This window comes from Vipera berus (genome assembly GCF_964194415.1).
Source record: "Vipera berus genome assembly, chromosome: 3".
Classification (NCBI taxonomy): domain Eukaryota; kingdom Metazoa; phylum Chordata; class Lepidosauria; order Squamata; family Viperidae; genus Vipera; species Vipera berus.
This window is the reverse complement of record NC_138204.1, coordinates 169,329,164-169,344,338: the sequence shown is the minus strand read 5'-3', so window position 1 is coordinate 169,344,338 and position 15,175 is coordinate 169,329,164. Positions and strand designations below refer to the sequence as shown.

Below are 15,175 nucleotides of genomic sequence, written 5' to 3'. Positions count from 1 at the left end.
TTCAAGACTCCATCTGGGCGTCTCAGGGAGTCTGCAAAGTCAAATAAATAAATATGTTTACATTTCTATTTTAATTTCTAATGCAGTATATATCAATAGTTATAATCCATTAACTTTGGTTGTCTTCAATAAACCCAACTGGCTTTCAGGGGTCCTGAGACCAAAATACTGCTCTAGAGCAGTATTTCTCAACCCCGGCAACAACGAGATATGCGGACTTCAACTCCCAGAATTCCTAGGTCTAGTTGAAAAATACGGCTTAGAGCAGGGGTAGGCAACCTTGGCTCAGGAATTCTGGGAGTTGAAGTCCACGAGTCATAAAAGAGCCAAGGTTGCCTACCCCTGACTTAGAGGGAGCACTGCCCCTTTAAGAAGGCTGTTCCTCGGCTCCTTGTCTTTGCGCTCATTGGAGCAAAGGCATCAGCGACGTGTCCCTGTTATGGCAGCCACATGCAGCCAGACGGAGATGCTTTAACTCTCTGCTCCGAGCCTGGTGACATGCTTTGACTGATGCCTTTCAAGAGACCTGCCACTGGTCTTGCTTTCTGTTTGTTCTACTTGAGTTCTTATTTCACCAACAAGGTGAGGATGAAGGAGCTACCAACGACAGTATTACAAACTGACCATTCTGTATTCCTTTTCCTCTGGTTGGGTTTGGGGTGGTCTGCTTAGGATTCCAACATTTCAGAGGAGTTCAAGGGTTGCCCGAGGTGTATTTCTCCGTGATTAAAACCTGCTTGTAGAGGTTCGCTTTTTTGTGAAATCTTTGTGTTTGAACACCGCGGTTCCTTCGTTCAGCCCAGGGGTAGGCAACCTCGGCCAGCTCAGGAATTCTGGGAGTTGAAGTCCATGAGTCATAAAAGAGCCGAGGTTGCCTACCCCTGGTTCAGCCCAACCGGCGTCCTGCCTGACAATGAGAATTGGGGAAGAGAACAATGGGAAATCCACCGTCTTCAGGGAACAGTCCGTGAAGGAAGATTTCAGCTGATTTAATTCACAAAAATGCACAATTTGAATGGAAGATAAGTTCTCCAATTTTCAGTGGGACTTAATATCAGATAGTGATTACAGTCTAGAAGTCAAATGCCCTAGTAAAAGAAAAACTGTCTCTAGCTGAGTTTGACACGTTGAAGTATAAACTAGTAAATAAATACTAGTAAAGCTAGAAAACTCTAGCTGAGTCTGACACTCTGAACTTCAAACCAACCAACCACATTTCACCCTAGTATATTGAGAGGTTCGTATAGTTAGTTTATAGTTCAGTGTTCAATGTAAATCTGGAAAGTGAAGTCAATAGGGTAAATTATTGGTCAATTAATATAGATATAATGAAAATAGCCTTTTATCTCAATTTTTAGGAAACACACACACACACACACACACACACAGAGAGAGAGAGAGAGAGAGAGAGAGAGAGAGAGAGAGAAGCTATCAAATTAATACTGATCTCGGCTTCCGGTGGCGACGCGATGCCGAAGACAGCCGTTTTCGGGCTGCCCGCTCCGCAGCTGTGTTTTTCCATCGTAAACAGCGCCGATCAGCTGTTTAGATGGATTTGAAGCCCCCTCCTTGGGAGAAGAGGAGGGGGTGAGGCCCCAGGTAGGGGTTGAGCTCTCCGGGGCCGCCTGAGCTGAGAGTTTGGGCGGCTGAAGGATTGAGCCCTCCCGAAGCCTGGGTTGCTCCGAGCTGCACAGCGCCCCTGCTCCGGGATTTATGGAGCAGAGCCAGGCGTTAGCAACCACCCCTGCCAAAAGGAAATACTTTTGATTATCAAGATGCAGGCAGAGCGGTACAGGAGGTCAAGGTGATGTGGACTCTTATCTTTACTCTCTAGCTCAATGGATTTTATAGCTTTAAAGTGAAAGTGCGCAATAAGTGAAAGTGGGGGAAGATGGCGGCTAAAACTTCTAAAGCTCTTCGGAGTGCGGGGTCTTCCCTGGTGCAACAGACCTCATTTGCTTCCTCCTTCACCTCCTCCGGCATTGACGCTTAAGGATTTACAAGATGCTCTTGGAAAGCATTCACAATTGATGTCTGACATGATGGATGAAAAGCTGAAAAAGTTGGAGGAGAAACTGGAGAAGAAGATGGAAGAGAAGTTTAGAGCAATGAGGGTGGACATGTTGTCTATGATTGAATCTGTAGCTGAATGTGTGCAACAGCTGGATGAAAAAGTGAAGGATCTCAGTCAAAAGAACTCTATATTAGAAGCAAAGGTATCAGAAAATGAAAATATAAGGGATAAAATGGACGGAGAATTGAGCCTTGCTCAGTATCATCAGATGCAGTATGCTATTAGAATCAGGGGTTTAAAGGAGAACTGTAAAGAAGATTTAAAGCAGCTGATTTCTGAGGCTCTGGAAGGGGTATTGGGCCAGCCAGCATCTGAAATTGAGGGAAATATGGACAAAATTTTTCGTGTAAATTCATGGATTGCAAGACAAAGGAAGTTACCCAGAGATGTGGTGGTCTATTTTACAAAGAGAGTAATTAGAGATGAAGTTATTCAAGCTGCCTATGATACTAAACTGGTAGTGGCTGAGCAAGAAGTCTTGGTTTTAAAAGAGATTCCTCCGAAGATTTTAAGGAGAAGGAAAGATTTTGCATTTTTAGTACAGGAACTTAAGAAATGTGATATTAAGTTTAGATGGGAGATTCCAGTTGGACTGGTGGTGACGCATGAAGGTAAAAGATATCGTCTGGTTACTGTGGCCCAGGCACGTGATTTTTATAGCAATGTGTTAAAAGCAACCCCCCTATCATTTTTGGAAGCTGTTAAGGGATACGGCGAGGGAAAGCTTCAAGATGTTGCAGACAGACAGATAGAGGACAATGGTGTTGGAGGGGATCAAGATACAGTTTCATTGGATGTTGCAGGAGGCCAGAGGAAGACGCGTGCCGCCCTAAGAAGAGCGAGACGAGAGCAAGAGCAAGACCAGCAGATAGTTATGGAATCTCCAAAGTGTATTTACAGTGAAGATGTGGGAGGGGCGCGGTCCAAAGAAGTTTTGGGGGTCATGACAGACGTGCTCCAAAAGTTTTGGGGCGTTAGGATTGCTGATTAAATTTTTAAATTAGTATCTTAATGGATTAAATTTATCATAGAGGAGAAAGAAAGTTTTTTTTTAATATTTAACACAATTTAAGATGGATGTTATTTGCTTGTTAGAAAAGTATATTAGGGTTATGGACTAAAAGTGTGTGTTGAACTAAGAATGGGTATGCAAGCTCCTAATTAACAACAAGTTGTCTTACAGACTGCTTAACCCTTTTTTTTTTTACTCTTTTTATTTGAACTCAAGGATGACTTGGAACTGCGAGACATTTGGTGTGATACATGCAAGAATTATTTTTGATTATGGTTTAGTTTGGTTGGAGATTATTAAGATTAATAGATAGGCGCTTTTGGCGCGTAACTGAGAATTTGTTTATTTTTTTTTCTTTGAAATTAATATGAATAAGGACTGGGATTAAGAAAATCTATTCTGAGTAAAGCTCTTTTCTGTTTTTCTCTTTTTCTTTTTTACCTTATTTGTAATATTAATATTGTTTGTATTCATTTTACATGAGCTAGAGGGAGATAGAACTAATAGTTTATTGCTGATAACATAGGGGTGCTTATGTTTGTTTTTTGATTTTATACCCTGTATTTAGCTCTGGGAAGCCGGGGGGGGAGGAGGGAATGGGGGGAAGGGATAGAGAGGGTTGGGTGGGGGGGGGAGGGGGGGATTAAAGTTAAAATGTATTGTAAAACTTTTTAAATAAAAAAAAAATACTGATCTCGTAATCATTGAGTTGAGTCCAATGCCCAGTTCAGTCCTGGAATTCAGATTAAGGATCCTTAACAAATGGCTGTCTAGTCTCTGTTTGAACATCTTCAGGGAAAAGAAGCCAGCCAAAATCTGTGAATAATTGGTTCCACTATTTAACTTGATTCTTTTTAAGGGTCCATACACACACCCATTGTTATCTCCTGGGAGATAATTTTGATATGACCACTCTACAGTATAGTAATGAAGGGAGCATGTATACAATTGATGATTCTCCCTTCAAAATATGGCCTTGCTCACTTTATATTCTGAAACAACATGGTCAATTATCAGTTATTCACTATTTTTTTTATACTGAATCAGCATTCCATGATCTTCACCTTAAATTTATACTCTTACTGTATCTTAACAACTGATTACTTGTCTCGTCATTTCACAAAAGTAGATCTAAATATTCTGTGAGAGAGGAATGTATTCATTTAATACATGCTGTGTTAGTCAATTACTGGCTTCTAATTTTATGTTAGACAATTACCGTATTGGCTTCTAATTTGGGGCATGAAGCCACATCCATCTTCAATACATGTGGCTTGTCCATGGTCACTTTATAATGATATAATGAATGCTCTCAGTATTACATTTTCAAATACAATTTTCAAAACAAAGTGAGGATACACCCAGGAAATGAAGTATGTCTTTATAATATTATTCAGACACAATTGTTCATTAGATTTCAATATTGCCTTTATTTTTTATGTCTAGGTGGCATACATAATTGTCCCACTTCCTATCTTCCCCAAAGCAACAACCCATTGAGGTGTGCTGGAAAATGTAATTAACTTACAATAACCTAGCCAACTTTTGTGCCTAAGGATGAATCAGAATTCATGAGCTTCTAATTTCTAGTTCACTACTAGCTTAAACATCTTTTTATCCAATAAAAATGATAAAACTTTTTTAGGCCAGTGAGGTCTATGAAAAAAACCAGAAAAGAAAGAAAAGAGGAATTTTCAGTGAGCCATCATAGTCAACTGTCACCCTTCTAGAATAGGCTGAAAATGGTCCCCAAATATGGTCCTCAAAATTTGGGCTGCCAAAATCTCTCCAGAATAAGGAGAAATTGCAAGATTTTATTCATAGGTACTCCAGACAGCTGGGGTTTTTTGTGAAGAGATTGCAGGAATTTCATTTTGCAGTTGGCTTGCACATAGCTGGGAGTTGCAGGATTTCATTGTGCTTATAGCCATTAACGTTGCCTGTATGAACTTTAAGTTTGACTGAGGATCAACTTTTAATCTCTATGGATTTGATTTTGTTTTGTTTTTTTTCTGTTTGTTAAAGTTTTTTTTTAAAGCTCAAGAACATTCAGACCAGCAAATTTTATTGAAATCATTGGCTGTGTTTTTCTCAATCCTTTAAAAGCAAAAAAGTTTAATTAAAAATATAAACATACGTAACAAAAAGTATTTTTAAATATACAGCAAAATGATGATTAACGTTGGCTTTAGAAAGTTCTAAATAGATCAGGGGTGTCAAACTCAATTTCATTGAGGGCCGCATCAGCATTGCGGTTGCCCTCAAGGGGCCAGGTGGGTATGGCCAGGGTGGGCGTGGCCTACTGGGTGGGTGTGGCTAGAGTGCGTATGGCCTACTGGGTGGGCGTGGCCAGCTCTACATCATTCGCATCAAGGGTGCCTATGGGGGCCTGGGCAGGAGTGGGACAGATCTGAGGGTCTCTGGCAGAAGGAGGGTCTGTGGGCCAAGGCAGTGGGGGCCGTTCCGTCACTGTTTCCAGGATGGCTTCGCGGGCCGCATGAAACCACTTCGCGGGCCGGATCCGGCCCCCGGGCCTTGTGTTTGACATGTCTGAAATAGATTAAGACTCAGATGGGCTTGATTTAAAACTTTGAAGTTAATTGAAATAATTGTATTTATACTTCAAAATAATTGATATGAAGATTTTGAAAGTTGGACACTAGATGGCTACCTTAAAATATATTTTTGGGACATGATGAATGGAAGTTTTAAAGTTATTTACCTTTACAGAAGAATTAAAACATGCTATAAAAGTGTTAAAAGTTGCCATACTGGAATTACAAAAGCGACTTGACAAAGATGCCAAGAATTTTGAGAGATGAGACAAAGCATGAGAATTTGTTAGAATATTAGAATTCTCTTTTGAGGAATTTAAAAATTATTGGGACAAAGAAGAAAAAAAAATACACACTTGATTTAATGGTTTTTTTAAAACTAGGATTGGGTGATGTTTTAAAGATTTTGCTTAATTGAGATGAAATGGGGGTATATGTTTAAATGGAGATAAATATGAAAGGAAGGATTCAAATCGGGTGTTACAGACATAGTTTGTAACAGTTACGCTATTTCTGATAAGCCTTAATGGATTCTTGCTGATTAATGTAGAGAGATGAGGTTTTAGAGATGGATTTATAGAAATTGGGGTAATGTATGGGATGAAGAGGTGTTGGTTGTGCTTTAAGAAATACTGATAAGTTGTTAAAGTCAACTGGAGATGGAGGTTTCCTTTTTTATTTTTATTTTTTCTTCCCCCCTTCTTTCTTCTTTTTCTGTACTTCTTAATGTTTTACATTTTAATATATTTCTCTACTATGTAGGTTGTACTGTTAGTTTTATCTGTATAATATAATTTCCAATAAAGTTATTGGGAAAAAGACAACACCTAGTAAAAATGATAAGGAGCAGATACAACCTTCTGGAGTTGTGACTGTCCATAATCGTAATGGCAGCTCTTTTGGGTGAATGATTCCAGTCCACATTCCCACTATGCCTATTGGGTCATAAAAGTATGCTATGATTTATATAAAAGATATTTTCATTTGTGTGTATGAATAATATATAAAGTTGTGTTTTCTGATTTTTCCAGTATGTCCTATCTGTCCTGAAATTCACCTATCCAACACTTTTTCAAGGGTAAGCATAATTTCATATATGCATGAAAAAAGAAGGATTTAATCAATGGGGATTGTACCCCATGTTTTCCAATTGCTATTTTTCCTCACCTGGAGAGCTCTTACAATATTATGCTTACCTAGTATCCTTCTGGACTACATTTCCTATTAGTAAGCCTGATTGCTGATCCTCCAGGCTATATTATGTTTACAATTTTTTAACTCTAATTTTTAATTTATTTTAATTTAATTTTTTAATTTTAATTTATTGTACAGAGGCCTTTAATTTTAATTTTATCTTAATTTCTGTATTTATTGTATGTTATTGTTGTTAGCCGCCCTGAGTCCTTCGGGAGATAGGGCGGGATATAAGTCCCATTAATAAATAAATAAATAAAATAAATAAATAAATAAATAAATAAATAAATAAATAAATAAATAAATAAATATTATATCTTAATAACAGTAAGTTGTGGGAATAATGCATGCATGCTATGTTTTCATTTCTATTGATCACAATAAGCAAGATTATCCTGGTCTGTAGATGTGATGTGCAAACATGGTTTGCATACCATACTAAGCTATGGCTTCATATCTAAGCTGAAAAAAATTGAACAACATTAAATTGCAGCAGAGATACAGAAAACTCTAACTTTGTTACTACTATCTAGCAGTAACAGCCCATATATGGTAGGTCTATACTCAACCATGGTTCATTATAAAGCCACTGTTTGTTATGTTTATACAATTCGCTAAGCCTATGGTGTCTTTCATCACATATTAACTCAAACTGAATGAGTGCAGTTACACATGTGAATAGGGAAGAAGAAAAAATCAAGCCATTCTTAATGTTACAGAGCTTTTGGTATATAGTTAAGATGTGAACAGTTTGACACTAGGGGGATTAAATGGATCCAGTATCTTAATAAAACTAATAAAAAGACTTTTTCTCATCTGTCTGTTTACAAAAATGAGAGGAAAATGGTTTGAAATGTATTTGTCATTGTGTGTATCTAAGGTCTCTTAGTTCATATTGCTTATTTCCATTTGGTTCTTACTCAGTGTACCAACCTTATGATTTAATTTAATGTACATACTCCCAGAAGAAAGGGCTCAGTTTTTCATCACATGTGGTAGAAATATAAAAATGTCTTCCATGTCATTTACAAACATATGTTCTTTGATAAGAAGTGGTTATTGAAGTGTATGTGCTCATTATTGGACATGTGCTTTCCAAGCAACTTGTCCACACTCTACCACTAATATTCAGTGTTGGCCTAGGAAAGACTCCTATCAAAAGTCCTAAGTGCTCGTACATTACTAAATTAGATGGATAGCTTTGTTCCTAAGCTCCCAAATAACTGGAAAAAAACCCTCTAATAATAAAAAACCCCGGCAGGAATCCACATGAATGGCAACAGCAGCACACTCTGAGATTTAAAAAAAGCATAAAGCTTCTGTTGCTAGAAACTGAAATTTCACATCCTATACATTTTACAGAATCCAGGAGCCTCCATTACACATTTTTTAACTTATATTTTTTTTACGTGTGTTGTAATTGCAGGTGGCAGACACTTGTTGGTGGAATTCTCTTACATGTTTCCTGGAAAATTGGCTGGGTTGAGATCAGCAGCAGTTCAAGGTATAGATGAAAGTGCAGCGTAAATAAATAAACCAATGTTAATAAATAGTCTCTGAAGTACAATATTTAGATTAATATCCAATGAGAGAGAGATTATTTTACCATATACTTTGATTGTATTCTGAAGTGGAATTTTTAGAAAAGACATTTTTTTAAAATTGTTTTCGTTATTGGGATGTTTTATGTGCAATAAAACTAAAACAAAAGAGATTTGATCATGTCATCCTTGCCATCTTGATACATTTGACACAGTTATCTATGATTTTTCTCCTACATTCATGAAATTCATAATTCCTATTTTGATCAAGTATGTTGCATGATATATGCACCGTGGGTGCTTTTCTACCACTAAAATTCCCATAAACATTGAGTAGATTTCTCAATTCCATGAAAACCAGCTTTTGAATGTCAGATGCTATCTAGAGCTAAAATCACTCGCAAACATAACAACGCTGTTTCTTGAATGTCAGCAACATTCCAGTGAAAAACTCTTTGCAATATTTATTAGTTTGGGTTATTATTTCATGAAGGCTGGGTTCCCTAGGGAAAGAAAATCAAGTTTAATGTTAAATAAGATAAATTCATGCTGGCTACCTTAGAAATATGAAATTAATTTTTAGCCAATTACTCAGATTTTTAAACATCATATAGGTAGTAAGGGATTCATATTGATTCCTGTCAGCATTATCATTTTAGTTATACCTGAGAGTAAATATGGGTGGGTGTAGGTAGTTATTTATATGCAAATAAAACGCTAAATTGTGGCATAATTTTGTGCAGCAGTTGTTTAACTTCTGTTCTCTTACCCTAATACAATCTGTTTTAAAAAAGAAGCAGCAACATTGGATGCTTCCAGACTTTTATTAACAATCTCATTTTAAGGGTTTAAGAGAGGTCTGGATAACTTTTCCTTCCTTTTACAATTTTTTCATGTTTTTCACTGGGTTTTTGTCATGCTTTGTTCCATGAAAAATACTGCAGTTTGAAATATGCACAATGCCTTTTGACTGGTGATATTTCAAAACATCCCAATCATTTTGTTCATTTTCTTTACTGTATTTTTTTAGATTTGGAGCCATGAGTTTTACCCCACTAGATGTCAGTGTAATTTAAGCCAGAGAATAACGATTGTTATGCCATAGTTCAGCAATAAAAGCATCTATGTTCTATATATCTGAAAGGAAGAGAATATTTGTGTACTATAAAAGTCAACATCATCACTTTTGATGAAAGACAAATAAGCATGCAGACAATACATAAGAGGAGTTTTTCATTAGATTATCAAAAACGTTTTGAAATTCTTTGCAGGCTGTTACTTCTAGTATTGTGCAAAGCAAAGATACTTGACAAAATTCACTTCCTATCTCTGTGTTAAAGCAATCCTGTCTACCAAAAAAGGTCATAGACTTTCAATAGTAGTGGCAGAAAGCTTTGAAACAGTTGTGTGAATCTTCCACATCAGACATCTACTTTAACTAACACACTTGGTAATGCACTCTCTATGACTGCTCTGCATAGGCTTACTAACTTCTAGTCTTCAAAGGCAGCTCTATGTACTGTACTGTAGTGTGTATAGCAGTAATCCAATTAAATGGTTACATAGATGACTTAGAGACCAATTCGATTTTTATATGTAAGTAGAATTCTCCATCAGTACATTAGCTAAATATGCTAAAAGACACAGTTCCTCCCTGAGAATTGAGCAGATTTGTACATATTAATGAAATGCCTCAATGATAAGAAACTTTTTTTTTCTGAGGGAATGTAGACAATATAGACAAAATTGCTCTCTCTTAATTTTTGAATCAGCCATGGTCAACTTTTCATTCCGGATTCCTGTTTTGAGTGTTCATTCTACAACCTCAATCCAATTTATGGATTGCTGAATTTTGCTTTAGAGTGTATCACTGTGTAACTGAACAAGTGAACTAATTATTTCGGGTACACATTTGCTATTTGTAACTGTAGCACAGAGGTGCTTTGAAGAGTAAATATATTTGAATAAATCTTGAGTTTAAAGACTGTCCCACCAGGCATGTACTGCAGTCTTTCATATTCAGAATTGAGTAAATTGTATGTAAACAATTGTTAATTTATTCCAAAATTTTAATATCAGTGTGAAGAAAATTATAAAATTTATACTGTAAAGTATTCTATTTTCTATATTTCTGTCTGACAGTTAACATACCGTACAGCCTTCATAATCTTGTCCCACAGTCCCTCTGATTATCAACTGGATAATCCAATTCAAGAAGAATGAACATAGAAATGTCAAACATAATCACTGAGACAGTGCTTAAGTGATGAGTTCTTTCCTCTCGTCAACCATTTTGCCATTTGCTTTCTTCAAAATAAGCTTTGCCTTTAGGGATGCTACGAATGAGGAATGGTTGTATCAGCCACTTTGGATTTCTCTTAGTTTCTTATTTCTGTTCATGTTATATTTCATTAGTTGAAATTATTTTTTCTGGATGGATTTTTTAAATATATGCAATTGTTTGTTTTTTAAAAAACTAATATTGTATCTTTGTAGTTCTTTTCATACATTTTGTATACTCTTTTATAACCCACAGTTTTATACTTGTTGCTGAGCTGTAATGTGAAATTGGGAGAATTGTGAATTTTAAATTAATTTTCAGTTTAATTATCATCTTTTACATTACTAATTTTCTCTGTATTAATTGCAATAACATTGAAAACCATCATTTTATAATATAATTTATTTTCTATAAGTATAGCATGGATTGAAATATCCAAGAATTGATAGTTTGCTCTGATATAGGTATATTCTTTGAAGCTTTTCGTTTCCATTCTGTTCCTCTGAATGGACGGGCAAAGAAGGCACCTATATAGCAACCTTAAATAGTTTCTAAATGAACTTGGCTTTTAAGTTCATTAACAAAGGAAGCCTGAATTGCTTTTTGTTTGGATACAACAAAAGTATTGATACTTTTGATTTTTTTTTTCATTGAACAGCTATTGTCAAGTTTCATTGTGAAAAAGTAATAATAGAACTGCAGTTTTGATCTGTCATCCCCAAGTCACTGATACAGTGACCCTTTCTATTTGTGTAATATTACATATTTCTTCCTTACATGTTAAAAATATACAGCCCAGAGCTTCTACAGTCATTATAGCAGACTCCGATTTTCACCATTTGTATGATTTGGCCCATACGAAGGATTGCTGCTAAAGCATTTCCTGTAGTTGTAGACATTCTTTCCAACCCTCTTGGCAGTACAGAATTCAGTTGTTACATCATGGGAACAACTTTTGTGCCCTTTTCCATTGCTTCTTATATGGCCAAGGATTCTTAAAACTTCACACTGTGGTCAGTGATCTCTATGGAGGTCTTGTTCTCAAGCCTGTTGCTTTATTTTTCTCCCAGCTCAGATGACTCTGAATATTTTAAGGAAGCATCTGATTGGATTTTACCAACTGTGTAATTGCTGTTGCTAGATTGGTCCTAAGGAAATTTATCTGGACCAATGTCCTTAAAAGGGATGATAATATTCAAACTTATGGTTAAGCTTATCTGGTTGTAGAGTATTAAGAGATTCTAGCATATCTTAATGAATAATTTGAACTATAAATCAGGTAGCAATCAGCTAAATTAGATTTATGCATAACCCTTGGATTTAAATCATATGTACTTTCAGTATGGTCAACAATTAAACATCAATCAAATGTTTTTATTTTATTAAAACAGTTTGCCTTTTTTCTGACTATAATATAAAGTATTTTTTATAAATTGTTATTTGCTTCCACAGTATTCTTGCAAGTATATTTTAAGGCACTTTCAAAACATGATATCAATATTAATAAGGCCATTTGAATTCACTCACACTTTATGCATACACACACACATACTTATAATAATAAAGTAGTTATTAAGAAAATGCAGACACAGATCAATGTGTTACTGGAGTATTCAGAGACCATACCTATTTGGATTTATTTTAACTATATATTTTATTCTCATCTAATCAAAGCGATGCTTGTATTTTTCTTTGGCTGAAATTATTTTTATTCAGGAAAAAAAGGATGCCCTCTGAGGTTGTTCATAAATGGAATATGATGACATGAAAATATATGAAAGATGATGATGATGCTTATTTGTTACAGGTCTGAAGTATTATCATGGCTTCCAGCTTCTGCACTTTTTGTGGGTATTATTTATTCAGGTTCCAGGGCCTTATCTAGATTGGTAAGATATGCAAATAGTATTTGGCATGCCTTTTTATTAATGTTTCACTACAAATGTCATATAAGGTTGAAGTAATTAATATTACCATAGTTAAAGACTACATGTAGAACACTGAAAATTGAATAGTTCTAGAAGTCATAATAGGGCTTACTGCACAAACAGTAAACAGTAAATTCCCTTTCTAATTCCCAATTCTGCAGAAAATCTGTGCAATTTGACTCCATCTTTTGAATATGCGTGGCATGGATTAATATGAAAGATGTTCCTTCAGTCCCATATCGCTCATAAAGTAACCCATTATCCCACCCATAAAAGGATTCAGACCAAGAAGCATCACAAAGGAGATTTCTGCAGTTGAAATATCACAGATATTATTCAGAATGCTGCTGTCAAATCAGGGCCTAATGGCATATGTTGGCCTGCTTGCTTTTCCTTTGTCTAAGAATTGAGGTTTGTAATGAGATGGATCCTCATCTGGCTGAAATGAATTGATCAGATGATAGATTTGGAGAGATGGGAACTAAAATTAATTGGTCCAACATACTGAATTTCTTTTCCTAAAGCCTAAAAGGTCTAAAAATGATGATGAGAGACAATAAACATCTGGTGAAAGTTAGCTGAGCTGGGCAATCTGGAGCCATAGTTGGCAGGAAAACATTTCTCTTGGCCCTATGAAGAGCCAATAGCATTAGGGAGGTGAAAGGTGTGTGTGTGTGTGTATCTGTGTAAATGTGTTGATTTGGCTACAGAAAAGGAAAAATGTAAATTCTGATGTCAGATTTCCTAGGATAGCATTATTCTAGTGTTTCCTTTCATTGTGCACTAGTTCAAGAAACTTATGCTTAGCCATGGATCTTCCTTCTCACTCAGCAACAAAAATGGCAACAAGCCCAGCAGTGGAGCTGTGAGCTGTTTTTTCTTTTCTTTTCTTTTCTTTTCCTGCTTCTGATGAAAGGCTTGTTATCTCTCTGCCTTGTTCACTTGTTTTCTTTTAATACTGGTTCTTACAAATTCCCAGGTAATTAAAATGAAACTTTTGTAGCTGCAGTCTCTTAGATTTAGTCACTCTTGAGCATGTTTTGTATCTTCTGTTAACTTAGAATAACAGAAGAACAAATATATTGTCTGTTGAAAACATTTGCTAGAGTCAAAATATTGAAAAACACTTCAAAGAGACCTCATAGCTAAAAATATTTTCTTATAAGTTTATTTGTCTAGACTTTCAGTATTTCACACTTTCCATGTTTCCACTCCATTTTTGGAATAAGAAAAAGAGTCATTAAGGAAAATCTGTGGTATTATATGTGCACAATTCCCTCCCTCCGTTTCAGTAAGAATGGCCCTGTTGATGTAGTCACAACAATAACATCTCTTTCAAAGATGGAGGCAGGCCTATAACCACTGCAACTTTTCCTCCCATCAGGGATGCCGTGTGATAGCTCTGAGCATCAGGGCAGTGTAAAGAAGTCTGCTTTCCTCTCTTCTAACTTAGATGTCTTCAAGTGTGTAGCAAACTGAAACCGAAGGAAAACCTCTGAGGGGTCCTATCAAATGTTAGTGCCATCAGATGGGCAGAAGGTGATGGGCAGCTTGATTTACAGTGTCTGCAATGCTAACTTTGTTGGTCCCATTTTCTTTCCTGGCAGCCAATTCCTATCTTTCTTACCTTACACAATGCTGCAGATGTTATATTTTATGGAGCGGAAGCCTCAGTGCAGAAAGAGGTATGGAGAATTAATTAAATGGCCTTTATATCCCTGCATATCAGGTTTATCTAGTCCCTTTGTTAACTATATTTTCTTAGGCTAAATATTTCAGACATTAATGAATGCACGTATTATATACAATACTTTTGCAAATTAATTTCAAATAATTTAATTGTTCTAGGAGATGGTATATTTACAGCAAACCTATAAAGGTGTATGAGAGATGGAGAGAAAGAGAGAAAGCATGTGAAGGGAAAACTATATATGATAATAAAATTGTATTACTTAAATGTAAGCTGCTCAGAGTCATCTGCATATGAGTTGGACAGCCATATAAATTTGTTTAATAAAATAAATATTATTTTGAAGATTCATAAGTGATTTTGCCAAAGCAAAGCTTATTTTGAGGAGGTTGAAGTTACAAGAGTTGTATTTTAATCATGGCACTGCCTTGTTCTCATATGCTTCTTGATATCTCCCACTCTCCTTTTCTTATTGAAGCCTTTTGTGCTGTCCACTCCTGAGTTTTCTAAATGATGAGGACCTCTTTTCAAGATGGGGGTGTGGTAGTGCCTGAAAGAAGTTGACCTTGATTCAAGAAGTTTTTCTCTCTTTTATTTTTCATCTGTCCAGCATCCAGAGGAACTGTTTCCCAGCTTGAAACCTTCTTTGAAATTTTTATTGAGTAACTTAGAACAATCATAACTCTTTTTCATAATATTTCCTGAAATCCCTAGAATTTCCATAAAATCACCAGGAAGTGGTTGCCAAATCTTACACAAAATGTTTAAGCTGAATTTGATGTCCACAGCACACATTTTAGTGTGAATACGAACTATATATATGGACATTTAATGATGTTTAATACTGATAATTATTTATATATAAAACATGTGTTGCATAAGTATAAACTTTTAAAGTAT

The 15,175-nt window shown here is 35.8% G+C and overlaps 1 protein-coding gene across 1 annotated transcript in view; it reads left to right on the top strand.

The window, feature by feature from the left end:
- Positions 1–441: 441 nt before the first annotated feature.
- The window catches only part of TMEM241 (transmembrane protein 241), a 43,559-nt gene continuing 28,825 nt past the window's right edge, over positions 442–15,175 (top strand). Inside the window, exons 1-5 of the mRNA XM_081324442.1 lie at positions 442–582; positions 6,673–6,719; positions 8,262–8,339; positions 12,465–12,546; positions 14,193–14,270. Of these exons, the coding sequence (XP_081180568.1) occupies positions 511–582; positions 6,673–6,719; positions 8,262–8,339; positions 12,465–12,546; positions 14,193–14,270 (357 nt within the window). The 5' untranslated portion in view covers positions 442–510. The remainder of the gene's footprint in view (positions 583–6,672; positions 6,720–8,261; positions 8,340–12,464; positions 12,547–14,192; positions 14,271–15,175) is intronic.